This window comes from Athene cunicularia, assembly GCF_003259725.1.
Source record: "Athene cunicularia isolate RWA chromosome 8 unlocalized genomic scaffold, athCun1 chr8_part1, whole genome shotgun sequence".
Lineage (NCBI taxonomy): Eukaryota > Metazoa > Chordata > Aves > Strigiformes > Strigidae > Athene > Athene cunicularia.
In genome coordinates this window covers 12,042,812-12,060,333 of record NW_020799109.1, presented here as the reverse complement: position 1 = coordinate 12,060,333, position 17,522 = coordinate 12,042,812, and the positions used below count along the sequence as shown (strand labels likewise).

General features: G+C 48.1%; 1 protein-coding gene across 18 annotated transcripts in view; it reads left to right on the top strand.

Moving 5' to 3' along the window:
- Positions 1-17,522, top strand: part of PTPRF (protein tyrosine phosphatase, receptor type F) — a 296,366-nt gene that overhangs the window by 243,554 nt on the left and 35,290 nt on the right. For 11 of the 18 annotated variants that reach the window (XM_026854406.1, XM_026854405.1, XM_026854400.1 and 8 more), the window contains 7 exons: positions 1,931-2,509; positions 3,149-3,246; positions 9,112-9,365; positions 10,065-10,155; positions 13,118-13,330; positions 16,395-16,549; positions 17,412-17,423. In XM_026854406.1, coding sequence (XP_026710207.1) covers positions 1,931-2,509; positions 3,149-3,246; positions 9,112-9,365; positions 10,065-10,155; positions 13,118-13,330; positions 16,395-16,549; positions 17,412-17,423 — 1,402 coding nt within the window. The remainder of the gene's footprint in view (positions 1-1,930; positions 2,510-3,148; positions 3,247-9,111; positions 9,366-10,064; positions 10,156-13,117; positions 13,331-16,394; positions 16,550-17,411; positions 17,424-17,522) is intronic. The other 7 variants (XM_026854407.1, XM_026854410.1, XM_026854402.1 and 4 more) reach the window with 1 other exon arrangement.

Here is a 17,522-nt window from a genome sequence, read left to right as displayed (position 1 = left end):
GTCCAGGCCCTCCCTCAGCTTTGGAGTCATGGCCTGTCCTCACGTTGTTCCCATAGGCAAGTGCCATTTCTTGCTTCCTGTGGTGACTGCAGTGCCGCCTGGGATGGCCCCTGGCACAGAGGGCTCCCCCCATGGCCATTGCTACTGCTGCCATACATAGCTGAGCCCGACTGCTCCTAGAGCCATGATAAAATCTGGAACGCAACAAATCCTGCCATAGGAGTGCTGCAGACACAACTTCTAGGTCCTGGTGATCCCAGCCAGTTCGGTTCTGCTATTTCAGTAGAGACTCGTACCCTGTGCCTAGTGCAACACAGGAGCCTCGGCCTGGAGCAGGGGCACCCGGGAGTTCATCAGGTGCTTTCCTCTGGATGCAGTCAAGCTTGCCTTTGGTGGTGGCACCAACTAGTTGACATTGTGTTGTCCTCGATTTCCACTCACTAGACCTGTCCTACAGCTGATAATCCTGCTGCTTCCTCACACCAGCCACAAGAACAGTATTTACCACTTGTTATTATGGGAATGCAGCTTGTGCAAACTGAGAGCGTTTGTTCCTGGTGCTTTTAAACAAGGAACAGCTTGCCATCTCCTCCGCGCTGCATATGGGGAGCTCCAGAGGTAGTTTCCACTGTCACAATCTCAAATGCTGTCTCCCTTGTGCCTCGCCATGATGTATGCTCTGTTCATCAAATTGCTACAGCTGTCCTATAAACAGGAAAAGCTTCCTAAACATCCCAGTGTTGCACTGTAAGCCACAGTGGGTCTTCCCATGTTATGATGCACATTTAAAGTTAATATTTGGAATCAGCTTTGAAAATAATGTGTCCCTTAATACTAGATGCTGTTATACATTGTATTATGAGTGCAAGGAGGATGGCACTAGCAGTGGAAATATAATTGTGTATCTTAAATACCTTCAAAACCACCTCCAGAGCTGCCTTTGTACAGGCTCTTCTGAAGGCTTGACCTCAAAGGGGAGTGTTGGTATCGCCCTCTGATGGCAAAATCGGGGCATAATTCTGTCAAATACATTTTTCTCTTGTGCTCATCTCTGGGCTCATATGTTTCAAAACTATGCAAGGATATTTAACTAGGTTTGGCTACAATCCCATTTTCGTTTTCATATCAATGGCCCCATCCCTTTGATTCTGAGTATCTTCCCTATCAGTTGATTTGTTTACAAATCTGAGCTGATGTGAAGACGCATCCTTTTTTAACTGAAGGAGATCAAGGTATTAAACCATCAATTTAAAGCCATCAGTTCCTAACCAGTGACGGCAACACCCCTTGACTTGTGCAGCATAAGCAAAAATCCTGTGGAACAGTTGTGTTCACCTCTCACATCGACACTGACATCATGAATCTGCTCATCAGCTAAACCAAAATGTATTCTGATGGCAAACAGCCCGCCCAGCTCTGCTCGCTGCCTCTGCAGATTCTAAAACTGCAAGGTTTCAGGATGAAATTTGTCTGCCTCCAGACAGATCAGGGCGCTGGACTCGGGCTTCTGTGTGTCTGTTGTGGTACAGTGCACCGGGGCCAGCGTGGCCTGGTGCTGTGCAGTAGCTGGCATGTCTGAAGACCACTGATTGGGAGGACAGGATTCAGATCTTCCCTGAGATAAATATGATGCTTTGAGGTACCTTAAGCCTTAAGGGGATGAATTTTGGGGCTGGATATGGCTGAATTTATTCCCTGTTTAGATGGCAGCACATGGGAAAATGGCAGCCAAGAGCTGGCTGGCTCCAGCTTCCCTCACCACCGGATTAGGGCGGTCTGCCTCTATCCATGTGAATTGTCTGTCGTCCTCTTCACCCTGTTGTCTGAACTTTCCCACTTTCCTCAATTCTTATGGACTGAGCACCACGGAAGCGGTCCTTCCTTCCCCTCCTCCCAGGCTATAGATGGTCATTGTGTGTTTATGTTGCAGTCCCGGGGAAGCCCACCATGATGATTAGCACGACAGCCATGAACACAGCCCTCATCCAGTGGCACCCACCCAAGGAGATGGTAGGGGAGCTGCTGGGTTACCGGCTGCAGTACAGACGTCTTGATGAGGAAAAGATGAACACGATAGACTTCGGGAAGAGAGACCATCACTACACTGTGACCAACCTGCACAAGGGGGCCACGTACCTCTTCAAATTGTCTGCCAAGAACAGAGCTGGCCCAGGAGAGGAGTTTGAGAAGGAGATCACTACTGTGGAAGATGTGCCCAGCGGCTTTCCACAGAACCTGCGCGTGGTGGGTCTCACCACTTCCACCACAGAAGTTGCATGGGATCCCCCAGTCTTGGCAGAAAGAAATGGCAAGATCGTGAACTACACAGTGGTATACAGGGACATAAATAGCCAGCAGGACCTGGTTAACATCACCAAGGACACAAGTATCACTCTGATGAATTTGAAGCCTGATACCACTTACGACATCAAAGTGAGGGCCCGCACCAATAAGGGGGTTGGGCCACTCAGCCCAAGCATCCAGTCCCGGACCATGCCTGTTGAACAAGGTAAGTGCCCCTCTAACAAGCCCTAACAGCAAGCTCTGCCTCCAGGACAGGGACCTTTGCTTCGGTTCATGAGGCTACGCTCCCCTTTGCTCTGACTAATGAGATCAGGTACTGTGTGGCTCCCTAGACTAAAACTAGTTCGGCGAGGGGAGGCTCAACAAAGGTTTTCTTAAAGTTGCCATTTGGGGGGAGAGGGGCATTGGTGTAGCTTAATTGTCTTTGTTGCTCCACAGGCACACTTTGATGTTTTATCTGTACATGAAAGGCTCTTGCTTGAACTGGAGCAGGTGGCTGGGTAGGATCTTCTGCAGATCCAGTATCTGAGCACCACTGTTCTTTGATCATGGCAAAGGGCCAAGAGAGTGTGAGTGGAGGGAGGAGAGAGGAAGGCTACAGTTCAGCCTGCAACTTACATTCTGTGATGCTGAAAAGTATAGTCAAAAGGCAAAACTCCACTGAAGACTGGAGACTTGGTAAACGGCTGCTGCTCTTTTCTCCACATCTCTCACTTTTCTGCTGTAGCTGAACTCTTTGACCTCTGCTGCTGAGTTAGACAAAGAGAGACTTGGAGCCGAGCTCCTGCCTGTCTCCCTTCTGACTTGGCCTTACTGTGCTCAAATACCTTGTTTTTCATTTCAGTGTTTGCTAAGAACTTCCGCGTCAATGCCGTCATGAAAACGTCTGTGTTGCTGAGCTGGGAAGTGCCTGACTCCTATAAATCTGCAGTGCCTTTTAAGGTAAGGATGGGATGCAGACAACAGGGAGCTCCTCCAGTGGCAGTGAGCAGGACAGTGGAAAGCGGTATCTTGACTTGTTGCATGATGTTTTCAGGCCATCAGACAAGAGACAAGCAGAGCAGGGTCACATTGCTCACTGGCCTGGGATCTTGTGAAGCTCAGATCTCCAAGCCCAAGATAGGTAGCCGCTCTTGCTTTTGAGCAGCCATGCATGAACCATGATACACAGTGAGCACACTGCTTCTTGCTTTCCCTGCTCTCTCTCTTCTTAGGCTAGAAGGTATTGTAGTTTTGTTGATTTCTTTCTGTTTTGATCAGTTGTGGAATAACCGGTAAGCACTTAGCTCATAATACCAAAACAGGAGTGAATAATGTTGGCTGAAGCAGACGAACAGGGAATGCCAAGCAGTGAAGGTATGCACTGGGCAGAGGCAGTCAAGAGAATGGGGATGTCTCAGGGATCATAATACGTATTTCTGGCTTCTCACCATCCAGCTGGAAAACCCATCTTTACCATAGCAACTTTTGCTAAGTACCCACTCCTCCCTTGATATTGCCCCTGAATTACTTGCCTACCAGCATCCCAAATCACTGATGCTTTTCCCATGAGCAGTTGCAGTGGTGTTCATGCAGTCCCAATCAGTGCTTCACTCCTCCATCAGCTTTCTCAAGTATCTTGTTACCTGGTATGGGGTACCCCCGCCGGCTGGGGCCTGCCAGTCATGCTGGCCATTGCAGCTGCATGACCGTGGTTAGACAAGCTTGTCCTGATGCCTGACTCAGAGTTGAAGCATGAAAAGTTACAAACACGATTTGATCGCAAGAGACCAACAGGACAAAGTGGTCTGAAAACCAGCCAGTGAATCAAACTAAGAATGACTCCCTCTGCAATGTGTCCTGTCTCAAACATCCAGATTGCCTTTATGAGTTACTTCAGAGCATCAAGGCAAATGCACCATCTCAAAGAGTGAAGGAAGGCAAGCATCATCACCCTTCCAGAAGGTGTTACAGGTGTGAGCAGCACAAGATGTGTCAGTGCAGAAGGAACTCTCTAGGAATGGCTGCTGTGCTCTTTTCTTCAGTGCAGTTCTGGATGTAGTGTCACCCACCAAGCTGCAGACAACACTGAGGACCTGATGTCTTCTTGTTTCTGTCTGTCATCACCAAGGATAATCTTCCACCCAGTCTCAGCAGCTATCTGCTGTCTCTGCAGAGGTGGCTGGGATGGGCATGACTTCTCTTGCTCCTTGCACATGCACCCTTCTGTGCTGTGCTTAAAGAGCAAATGCAAGGCCTGCATGAGCTGTGGGGGATCCATGACCAGGGGAGCAAGTCTTAAACTGCATCCACATCAAAGTGTGTGAGCACCTCCCCTTCCTTGTTACTAACTCTCCTTGTTTAAATCCTGAAGCTGAATTACTGTGATCAATAGCAGGCACTTGTTAACATGCAGAGTTTAGCTGAAGCAGACAAGGCTTTTGCGAAGGCCTTGTGGTATTCAAAGCTCTCCCAGATGTAGGGTGCATTAGGATCAGTGTTCAGATATCTGGCCGCAGGGAACTTCACAGAGCCCTGTTACTTTGCACTCTGCTGAAGAACCAGTCTACTTCATCTTGCCTTATTCTTGTGGCACAAATTCCATGTCTCTGACAGCACAGTGCTAGAAAGGGACAGTGTGACCTTTGGAGCATTACCACCACGTAAGGATGGTGGAGCGGTTGGAGGTAGCCAGGAGCCAAGGATGTAATGCTGATGCCTTGTCTCAGCCTCTTAGCTGCAGTTGCTTACACAGACGGTGACTCAGGGTCTGCCCCTGCTGTGGGTTAACCCTCAGATGACACAGGAGCAGATGGCATTAGCCACTTGCTAACTGAAGAGCAGTCATGCAAACGAGAGTGTTACAAGGATATTTCTCTAATAGTATCTTCTTTCTGTTAATATTCCCAGACTTTCAGACACGCATGAGTCAAGGCCAGGAGATAAGAGGGTCAGCTCCAGGTTTGATTATGCCACTCGAAAGAAATCCTTAACCTTCAGGACTTTGTATTTTTACAAACAAGATTCACCTCTCTCCTCTAATTCAGGCACATGGGATGCCGAGGCCAGAGCCTAATACTGTAACTAGCATAGCAGATAAATCTCCATGGGAACAATTAGTGTTATCTACACTTGATAAACAGTCTCATGCTAAATCTATGTCCCAAAGGGTGTCATATTCTACTTTAACAGATTTAATTAAAGTAGATATTGTTCTGACAATGAATAGTCAGGCACAGACAGGACTGGTCCTTTTTTTTTTTATAGGGGATGAACTGAGGCTTTAGGAATTTTCATTGCTACCAAATCAATAATGAAGGTTTGAGTTCTCTTTGGGGAATTTTCACAGCTTCTTCTGGTCCAGGAGATAAATTCCTTGTAAAATGTTCCCCAGCAGTTGTGGTAGAGCAGAGGCACTATTCCTTTTCTATTCCAGTGCACTTGCAGAAAGCCGTTCTGGAGCTTTCATGGAAAGTTCAAGATAGATACTACCTTTTCCTTGGGGAAACTGCACTTTCCTGAGACACATTCTTCATCTTAAGAGTGGGACAGAGAATATATTGGCCAAAGGCAGCGTCACAAGGTATTTTACAAAGGAAGACAAGGAACAGCACCTTTTAAAAATTATTATGATACGAGTTTGGAAATAACCCCTGAGAATGCTGGGCAATACTTTCTCACAGTGTGTCCTATGGAATGTAATAATTACTCTTGCGTGCAAAAAAGGCAACCTTGTCTACTTCTCCATCGAGTCATTATCTTTTCCAGTGTTGCACACTGTGTGTCTTTTCATCTTTTAGTTGAATACATCCTTTACTGCCTTAAAATCAGGCAGCAGACCTTCAGCAGTGACATTTGGACCCACCTAGCTTTGCAGATCTTCTCTTGTGGGTAAGAGCAGCACAGATGACATTTTACAGCAATCCATGAGCTACTCAGCAGTGTTTAGCAGTTCAGAGCCCTTGGGCCAAATTTGCTGCTGACTTAAGTAGTTACCAGTGGGCCATGATGCAGCCTCTAAATAGCATTCCTGCTTGAGCTCCTGGGCATCTTCAGCTGCACACAAATGACTGTTTCTGAGCCCTTATGTTATTGTAAGGTTTGTGTATAGGCCTTAACTTAATGGTGCATAACATTTGAGAAGACAATGTGTTATGGCAGGTAAAGGAATGTAGAACTGCTACAGCAACTGTGAAAAGGGGGAATGACAGAGAATGCTTCAGGAAAGCATTGCAAATGCCAATTTCACTGTCTTTGGATACAAATTTCTGTGCATGGCAGCAAAAATCATCATCTGGTGTCAGAACTGAATCAGAGGCTATGTCCTGGCCAGTTCCAGTGCAGAGCAAGCAGGGAAACTCTGAACTGAAGTGCTTCTGCCTCCTCTTGCTCCAGGAGAACAGCTATGTCCCCAGCAGATGCCTCATGTGCAGGCAGTTGGTGGGTGAGTGTCTTCCCTAGGGCACATGCAGAAGCAGTTGGTGATACCTCTATTAGGGAAGAATTCGTAATGAGAAATCTCATCTGGGAGGCAACAGGACTCTTTGTGGGTTTTGCATCCTTCCAGCATGGCTCTTAATGTTGGAAGTTTGGTTTTGTTCAAGTCTGTGTTGGAGCACATGAAGAGAGGTCCCACTGCTCCCCCAGGACTCCCCCTGACTCATCTCATCTGGAATATCTGCTCTCATCTGGAATATCTGGACCTGTGCTATTGCAGTGTCACTGCAAGAGGTGGTGCTGGCACAGACAGCAAAGCTGCTAAGATGACTTGCAGTCTAGCACTCCTGTCTTTGTTGTACTGACTTCTGTGTCAGAACAGGGTGAAACCTGCCAACTAAATATCTGATATTCCATCACTATAAGAAGTGTTTCTTCATTTTACATTTTACACTCACTTTAGCACCCATCTGATGTACATCTCTTTGGAGAAAGGGATTAAAGCCCAGGAGAATATATCTTAAGAGGAGTAACAGCAGAGAATTATTTCCTCTGACTGTCTTACCTTTGACAGCCTTTCCTGCACATGGGACAGCCAGCAGAGGCTTTGTCCCTGCACACTTTTGTTATTTTAGTACTTGGTACTTATTTTTGCAGTTCATCCCTGAAGACAAACAAGATTGATTGCATCTCTTCTCCACTGCTGGCTCCTCACTGCTGCTCTGTTACCTGTTAGAAGTCTCTTCTCAGCAGCAAAAAACCTGGGACTCTTTTCCTATCCTGACCTCCATGCAAACTGACCTGAAGAGGATTTGAAGCATGCTGTGGCTATCGCTGTTTGGATAACAAAAGCAGAGCTGCAAATTCCAGGTCTAGCCTGGTTTCTATGCTCTTCTGTCCTTCAGATCTCTTTCCAGGGCCTCCCTCCTCCTCCCAGCTCCAGCACTAAATATTAGAACAGTGCTAATCAGCTGCCCTTGTCCCAGGCTGGCAGCTTTCTGCAGATCTCTGCCACCCGCTAAAAAGGTGGCTTGGAAGGAAAGTTTGGTCCCTCCCTTGCTGCCTGCGTCAGCCTGAACAGCGGGCTCAGCTGGTGAAAAATCTGATTTACTTCAAGTAATTTTTCTTCCACAGAGCTGTCTTCTCTTCCTCAAGGCCACTGTTGAAAAAAGCATGTTTTACCATGTGGTCTCTGCCTGTAACACGCAATAGCTGCCATGGTTTAACATGCTTCAGCTCTGCCATTGCCAGTTTCTGGCATGCTGTGTCTCTGCACCACTATCAGGAATCCAGCACTCCCCTGCCATGCTGGACACTCGCCCAGTTGAAGGAATCATGGTGGTTTGTCACAGCTGGGGCACAACCTCTGGTCTCTCCAGTTCTCTACACCCCATTTGTCTCTGTCTCCGGCAACTGTTTGAGTTTCTGGTTTTGCAGAGGCAGCACCCAGGGTTTTGGGGTACACGTGCCATTCCATCAGGATCAGGGTTCCCAGGACAGATGGGCTGTTTCGTGCGGCTGATACAGCAGTGCCTGTGGCTGCTGTGCCTTGGGGGAGGGTGAGGGTCCTGCATATCTGCAACACGGTGCTGAGAAAATGTCGTTAGCTGAGGGGCTGGTGGGCCCAAGGGGGGAAGCTGTGTGTGGGGGCTGCCCCGGGGCCACCAGTGGCCTGACCCTGCCCTGCTCAGCAGCCCCTCGCCACAAGCTCGGCAGGAAAAAGCAGTGCCGATCTCCTGCCCACGGCTGCCGCGGCACCAGCATCTGTTGTCATGGCAACAGGGTGTCACACCTGCAGAGCCGCCGTTTTGGGTACCAGTTTGTGAGCCCTGCACAGGATTTGTCAGATCATTGGTGAGGCGTGTAACCCCACCACCCCCCTCCCTGCGGTCACCTTGCTGGGAGGGGGATGCTCTGCATTAACCGTTCGATCAGGCATCAGCTGGTAGACACAGGAATGACACCAATTTAAAGCAGACGGGATTTTACACCAAAAGCATATTGTGTGTTGTAGCCTCATGAGACAAGAAACAAAGACCCATTCATCTCCACATGAGGGCAAAGCACAGCCATCTGGATTCCTCCCCCCAACTGGTGCTGAAAAGCAGCACGTGTGGTACCACCAGCCTCACCGCTGGCGCCGGCCACCCGGGCTTTGCTGAGATGACCCCCTCTCTGCTCCATCACTGTGAGGCGGAGGGAGCACAGCTCAACCCTCTGCTGAGGGTTGCTCTTCTTTAACTAAAGATTTATGGCTGTTTATGAAGCGCACAGTAGCTGAACCACCTGAGGGAGGGCCCAGAGCCAAATTGTCATCTCTAACGCTGCTATTTTGAGTGTGTTTTCATCAGCAGCTGTTGACTGGATGAGCATGTCCTTTTCCCGTTTCAGATTCTCTACAATAGCCAGAGTGTGGAGGTGGACGGCCACTCGATGAAGAAACTTATAAGTGACCTCCAGCCAGACACAGACTATTCCTTTGTGCTAATGAACCGTGGGAGCAGTGCTGGGGGGCTCCAGCACCTCGTCTCAATCCGCACTGCTCCTGATGTCTTGCAAAGCAAACCCATCGCCACAAACAAGTACATACAGGAAGGAAAATTCACGCTCACCCTTCCCAAAGTCCAGACCACTGTGCCAGTTAGGTATGTGCTGCACCTGGGTAGAGAATGTAGGGTGGGGGACTAGAGATGGGGAAAAAGGCAGAGCAAACCTCTGCGACCCTGTGGATTTTGTAACCTGGGAGTGAATTTCCAAGCAGGCTGTGGTACAGAGCCAGGCGTTTACTCGTAACACGGGATCACACTACTGGCTCGCTCTGAGCAAATATTTATGTGCAATAAAATTAAGACAATTCTCTGACAGTCTGCCCTCACCCTGGTGGGTATACTCCAGATGCTACCAGTAAAAACACAGTTGAGGATCAGGAGGGACTTTCTCTGACACTGTATAATATCCTTTAAATAAATAATGCCTAAAGCCTCAAGGAGATTAAAAAAGCGAGTTTGTAGAAGTCTTATTCGTTGCTGTGGTATCCTTGTGCTGAAGCACAATTCCCCCAGGGTTCTTTCTACAATCCGATTATATAAATGTCCTTCTCACAGTTCCTACACCACCCTCTGGAGCACAGTCTGTAGATCTTCATTAACCTAATGAGTGCTAACGGGAGTATTCTCTTTTCTGGTGCAGCTGGAAAACCAGCCTCTTCCTTACTGAGCCTTTTTGCTGCTTAGAGGGCAGGGAAAGGAGCAGATCATCCTTGGGAGGCATATGGCACGTGTTGTTCCATGACCTGCCAGAGAGGCGACTTAGGGTGCAGTGCTTATACTTTCCTTCCTTCCCAGGTGGTACTACATCGTGGTTGTGCCAGCGGATCAGAGCACCAGCAGCCCAACTGCTCGGTGGCGGACACCTGATGAGATGGAGCTGGACCAGGTAGGAGTCTGTAGCAGCTGCTGTGATGGCAGTGGCTCCCAGGTGGGCCAGCACGCTTTGTCCTGGTCTTCTGACAACAGCACAGGTGCAGCGATGTAGGTGCAGGCTGTATGTCAGAGATAGGGGACCGTGGGATGTGCAGTGCTCACTCGGCCTCTCTTTGTTGGTGACAGTATGTAGGAAGGAGACTGGAGTCAAGCAAGGGAGGAGCCACCTCCCAGAATGTGCCCCTTTAGGAGACCACACTTGAGTGTCCTGGAGCTCTGACCAGGACAGACCCTGTCTCATGTTGCAGACTCTTTGCAGCCTTTTTCAGCTGAAGCAACCACGATGATTTTGAAAAACAGCTAGGAGAGAAAGGTATTGTTCTGTCAGGAGGGTTTTCCCTCTCTGGATGGGACCTAAGCCTACAGTTTGGATAAAGAGTTCAGTCTAGTATCTAACAAAACCTAGAGAGCTCCCCTCACTTGTTTGTTAAAGGCTTTCAGCATTCACCCCAAGATGCAGCTTATTATGTGCAAAGAGTCGTCCAACACCAGTAGAGCAGTATGTGTGCAGGTGTCAGGAGAGTTCCACACAAGAGGTTTGTGGGCTCTTTCTTCCCCACACACACCACTCCCGCAAAATAATAAGGAAGTATTCCCAAGAAATCACACACAGAAGGGTCCATTAGATAACAAAGTCACAAACTTGAAGCACTCAGAAATTACAAAGTGTTAGAAGCTGTAAGGCAGCCCTTGCTTATCATTAATCTTTAATTACATGACTGCACAGTCTTTTCCATCGGGTCCCAGCTCACGATGTGTATGGGTGGATCTGTTCTCCACATGAAGCACAATTGTGTGATGGAGAACCATCATCTGTAGATTTCCTGCATAATTTCATTGCAGAAGCTGTAAGATGTTACAAGAAATAGAAGACTAAGATGAGAAAGGATGGTTTGGGTTTGAGCTTTAGGTGTCTGAAAGCTATCAAGAGAACTGGTTCCCATCTCTGTTTCACCCAGCCCCCAGCAAATGTTTTAAAACAAAATTTTTATCAGCAGCCACTGTCTTGCATGTTGTAAGTTTTTTTGGAGTGCTCAGTTTGAGATCCTGGAGCCTCATTTGCAAAGCCTAAGCATCCCCAGCTGCAGAGAAAGTCAATAGGAGCTCTGCTGGATACAGTCAGTGCTATAAAACAAATGCTAAGTTTTCTTTAAAAACAAACCAAGCCAATTTCTTTTCAATTTGACATTCAGAATTAGTGGACGTTTTTTACATTAATGTCCCTGCGTCTCAGTTCTCCATCTGTAAAATTAGGATAATCACTTTCATCTCACCTCATATGGGTGTTTGGAAGATAAGCTCGTTAATGTTTGTGAAGCACTTGTAATGTTATAGTGATCAGCACCATAGAAAAGCCCACGAGGAAATTATTAATTTTGTCTTCAGAGCTGGATTTGAATAGTAAGCAATAAACAAGGCCTCGGGCTGCATAATGCAAAGAAGAAAACAAAATATGGAATAGCTGCTCTTTGATTAAGCACTGTCTGTCCTGTGTATTGAACAAAGCAGCAGAGTTGCAGAAAAGATAGTTTGTGACCAGGCAGTCAAGGATTGGAACACAATGCACATACGTAAGACAGCTGAATTAATTTTGTACAGGCAATATTAATTTTCTAATTTCTCAGGATCTGAACTTTGCAAGCATAGCATTCTTTTGATGCAGTCTTTTGATGCGTGTTACATATCTAAGTGGCAGTGGCATCCAGCAATCTCAATCACAACTGGAGCCCTGTAGTTTCATGCCCATGCACGTACAGCTGTGCTTTCTGCCCCAAGAGCTCGGCTGCCATTTCAGACAAGATACAAGAAATGTGTGTAAGGAGCAAACTCCACAGTACAAAGACTATCTTTCTGCCTTTTGCCCCTGCAGTTACAAGGATATCTATGAAACTGAGATTTCTCCCCCCCTTCTTTATAATTTTTTTTTCTTTTTTTGGTGATACTGCAGTGACAAGCTATAGCTTTCCTAAATTGCTCCAACATGAGTATTCATAAGAGGTCAAGGATGGACTGTTGAGGGCAAAGAGCAGATGCTGCCTTACCCAGCTTTTTCTTCTCAAAGGGAGTGAGCTCAGCTCAGCAGTGTGGCTTGATGTGCACATCACTGTCCCCAGCCCCACTGATGTTCTCTGTCTGCCCTGACAATGCTGCACTGATACATTCGTGTGTGAAATGTATTTCATGCCTCCTTCTTCGTTTTAAATTAGAATTTCTGTTCCAGGCCTGATATTCGTTTTTATTCATTAGAAAAACATCTTTAAACATCTGAGAGTCTTTCTTAGCAGTGTAATTGAATTTTTGTGTGTTTATATCCTTTTTCATGAATTTGTGGCTGACTATGAAATTTGCCATTTTTACTCTGAACATCCCATGAAATCTGTTATCATTCTGTGTGATTTACACAAAGCTCTGTCTGCAGCCCAGCAGCAGGTGAAATACCGAGGCACTGACAGAAGGGAAAGACACAGCAAATGTCACTTCTTTCCTATACATCAGCGTCAGCTGTAATTCGCATCCAGTGTCCACAGAGAGTGTGAGTTGCTGTCCAGACCGATACTTGGGCTGTAGAATGTGGCCCCGTTCCCTCACAGCCCATTGGGATACATTAACTCGGGGTGACAGGCACAGCCAGGCTGTCCCAGCCCTAACACCATGCAGGATCCCAGGGCTCAGAACTCTCCCAGAGCTGAGATCCTTGTAGAGGTGCTTCCAGTGAGGGTCTGCAGACAGGTGCCCCAGCAATGCCTAAATGGATAACGCATCCCTCTGGTTTCTTTGTACTACTATGTCCAAAACAAAGCCAGTATCTTCTCCTCCCTTCCCTTCCACCCTGCTGGGTCCTGCAACCAGTAATGTAACAGCATAAGGCAGCGTCACGCTGGGCGAAGCAAGTGATGCACCTTGTTTGTCCCCAGCTGCTGGAGGCCATAAGCCAAGGGAGTCAGAGCAGACGCCAGCGACGCCAAGCAGACAGACTCAAGCCCTACATTGCTGCTCAAGTGGATGTGCTGCCCGAGACCTTCACCCTGGGGGACGAGAAGAACTACAAAGGTTTTTACAACAAGCCTCTGTCTCAAGACCTGAGCTATCGCTGTTTTGTGCTGGCCTCGCTGGAGGATGGAGACACGGTAAGGACTTTCTGCTGGGGGGGGGGCACAGCCTTTCCTAGCAGAGCTGAGGTGGGCTCAGTGCAGGCAGGGTGAACAATTACTGCAAGCCAGGATGATGGAGATTTCTCTGAAGAGAGGAAGGTGAGGCTGCATAGCTGGTCTCAACAAGCAGAGACAGCCGTGGGACTTGATAGATGGTGGTTTTGAAAGGAAATGGCACGTATGTTTGACATAACAGATGAGAGTGGAGGGCAGTGGCAACAACACGTGTTCTACACAATCTCAGTTGTGACTTGCTGGGCTGTGCCCAGAGCAGAGCTTGACACGTGGCTGGGATGGGATAGGTTTTCATTCTGCTTTGGTTCAAGTAAGTGACTGTGGAAAACAGCCCCTTGAAATCCTGCCTTGCACAGTGGCTGCTGAGGCTCTGCACAGGGCAGGACGCTCCCCCTGCAAGCCTGCCTTCACAGGCACTTCTCTGCCCAGAATCTCACTTCCAGATGATGTCTGGAGAAGCAAACCTGCCTCCCATTGCAGTGGGTTGTCAGCACACTTACCTGCTGTGTAGGGATTCTTGCTCCTGTGTCCTTGCTAGAGGCAAACGGGCTATGCCTTTGTTGGTGGCCTGCTGCCAAACACACGGGGCTGAGCACGTGAAAGGAGAGGGAGTGCCTGATGCAATAAGCAGGGAGCAGCACGGCAAGACCTGTGCATCAGTGTCCAGCTGTAAGCACGGAGGGCAGGAGCGGTGGTAGAGGCAAGAGCAGCAGCCAGTGTGTAAGTAATGGAAATAATAGAGATGCACAGAATATTTTGGTCGACTTCCAAGCTGTGGCTTCCTTCCTTAGCCTCATTTGCTTGTAATGGCTCATTAGGGCTGGTCAAGTTCTTCATTACTTATCCAGCTCACGTGTTCTTGTGGCAAGATGTGCGCCCCAGTGAGGGAAGGAGAGTCACAGATTAACAGCAAGGTAAAGCAAAGGCCTCAGGATGTGCTATCCTGGCAATCCCTGTCAAGAAGAGATGACCTTAACTAGTTGATCCCAGACTATCATCATCATCTCCTCCCTAGCATAGATCTGCCACAACCCTCCAGTGAACCACCAGCCAGCAGAGTTATTACACCCTGCTCCTGGAGACCACCTTTCTGCATCCCCTGCTGTGTTGCATCCATTTTCATTTGAAGCGTGAGGCACTCTGTCCAGGGCTGTGCACTATCTTCCCCACTCAGCTCCTCTTAAATTGCTTGCTGTGTCTCTAGTGTCAGCAGGCGAGCGTAACACTGCCATTCTTCAAAGGCAGAGGGGAGTGTGCTTGAAACACCATCTCTGAGAGCAGGGGCACCCACACCTCCCAGTCTGCCTTTGGAAATGCCACTGAGATAACAGTCCTGATCTCTTCTGCCTCTGTCTTCTCTTGGAAGGAGGCATATCCAAAGCGTGTCTGTAAAAATAGGAATCCTTGCTCCTTGCACAAAGCTGTGGAGATGGACACACATGTTACCATGTGCTCCTTCCCCCCTCCCCACCTAATGGAGCTTGACCTTTCTGGGTAGTTACAGGCAAAGCCTTTGTGCCTCCCTCACAGAGTAGCTATTTGCCCATAGGAAGGAGAACCCAGGCCTTCTGCCCCATCCTCTCCTCACCGATGTATCATCTTCTTGTCTCTGCCATGCTCAGACAGAGCTGTTGCTGACTCCCTGCCCTGTTGTTTGAACTGGACAAGGGGGCATAGGAATGGACTGATGGGTTACAGTGATCCTGTGCAGATTTTCTCTAGGAACTGGGGGCCAGCAACTATTTCAGGATCATTGAAACAGGGTCTTGTAGGACTGAAATGTTTCACGGACAAAGCAGCAACCACCCCCCATGCTCTTCCTCCAGCCAGTGGCATCTCTGACCGCTGATAAGTCTGAGGAGAGCAGCTAGGATGCCGCACCTGCGCGTGCTGCCAGAAGGATGTCTTAGATAAGAGCATTTTCTGTACTCCACACATGTTTGAAACCAGGCTGACTGGGATCAAGGGCACCTGCAAGAGGAGATCAAGATGTGCATTTGTGTGACAGCAGCACGCTTGATTTTTCCCTTTCTTCCCCTCACATGCACACAGACACGAAGTGCACATTTAAACTTAGACCTTAAAGCAGGCGATTTATGGATCCACAGGCACCTCTGCAGTGACCAAAACTTTCTATGGCGAGAGCAGAGCATTTCCAGCTCCCTAATGCAGTACAGCAGGTGCTGCTCAAAAGCCACAGGCACTGAACTGATACAGCTCTGGCCGTCTCTAATAGGGGGAAAGGATTTCTTTTTTTACAGTATTTAACCCTCTGACCCAGTGAGGCTGAGCTGTGAAGGGACAACACAGCTCCATAAGCCTTAGCAACAGCAGCAGAAAAAGCCAGGTGCAGTGTCATTTTTCTGCAGGAAGGGTTTGGGTCTGCTAATCCTGTCTTGCTGGTGGGGCTAGAAAGCTGTCCCTTCGGGTTATAAATCACTGGGCTGCCAGATTGCAGAAGTCTCTGGAAAAGAACCCGTGAGCAGGAGCCCCTTTCCAAGGTCTGTTTATCAAGGCTGAGACATCAGGTAGAAAATGTTCCTGTCATTTCATTCCTTTAAGAAAACCCGCCTAGCCCAGCAGGGGTTTTCCTAATATAGCCTTGTCCTGGAGAGATGTGTTGATATCAGCACAGCAGGTATTATCAACCACTTAGGAATCATCAGCCAGCCCCACTGTGCAATTGGTTGGGATTCAAAAGCTTGTGATTTGACTCCGAGAGAATCCAGCGCTGGCAAGTGGCTCTTAGCTGGGCTGCTTCAGTTTGGCACCTCAGGGCCAGGTCTGCTAGCCAGAAAGTTGCTGGCACTGGGAATGTTTCACACCAGGAAGAGACTGTTTCCAGAACATGACCTCCACTGATGCTGAGGGAAGGAGGATCCCCCCAGCACTGCTGGAGTTTGAGAAGCATGACTGTTCCCTGCTGTCCAGAGGCAAGGGGAAACCTCCTTGTTCGAGGGATGTAGTGTTGCTATAGCATAATGGACACTTGCTTTTGTCTCCCTCTCCTGCCGGTGCTGTTCAGAAGAGATACGCAGCCAGCCCCTATTCGGACGAGATTGTGATGGAAGTGGCTTCAGCAAAGCAGCAGGATGAACCGGAGATGCTGTGGGTGATGGGACCCGTCCTGGCCGTGATATTAATCATCATTATTGTCATTGCTATACTCCTCTTCAAAAGGTGAGATCCAGTCCAGGACATAGCAGTTATGGCATGACTACTACAGGTGGTGGTGCCTTCAAGACCCTCCTTGTAGCCTTCAGATATGGGGTGCTCTGATAGACAGTCCTTGGTGATCATGGGGAGGAGGAAAGCCTCTACTTGTCAGAACAGAAGGCTGCTTTATAAAGAGAACAGAAGGGCTGGGTATGCAGAAGGTTATATCAGCCCCAGGACACAGACCTGCTGTGGATTCTGTGAGCAGTGAGACAGAGGAGAGTATATTTGTCCCTAAAAGCAGTCTGACCACACTCTGGTCTCACAACTCTGGATTTTGAGCCTTGAGGACTTCTCTAGTACTGTTTTTCTGTGGAAATTGCCTGCTTAATCTCTGGCAGATGCCCCCACTACTGTGAATTTTGATTGAGAAACATGGTCTTGGTGGTGAGAACAGGGCATGGATGTGACAGGCTGAAATCAGAGTAGGAGCTCTCATCTTGAGGCTTCTCAGTCCTGGCTGCTGGATCAGCACCATCCACGCTCTGTGCTCCCTGCTGAAGCAACCACCTGCTTTTGTGCGGCAGAGCAGTCCTGCTAGAGCTGTAACTGTTGTGTGAGATGATTGTTAGTCCTCCCGAGGAGCCACAGGTTGCATTTGCATGTGTTCTTGTAGCCTGTTCAATTACAGCAGGTCATTCTCTATCAGCTCAGCTCCAAGGTTCTGCTCCTCCTGGACTCTCTATTTACATATGTATCTGTAGCTTGGGGACCGGAGCTGGCTTTGTTGTCTGATTAAATGGAGCTCTGCTGTGCATGTGCAGTCAGTGCCTTTCTGTGTCAGTGATATCTCCTTTCTTCTGTTTCTGCTCTTCCCTGGATCTAGTAAGCAAGAAAGGTATGAATCCATTTTATCTTCTTGTTTTGCTAAAATTTCAGTCTATTTCATTTTTTAAAAATCAAGTCTGAAGCTACTAAGGGGCATCTTTGTTTTTAG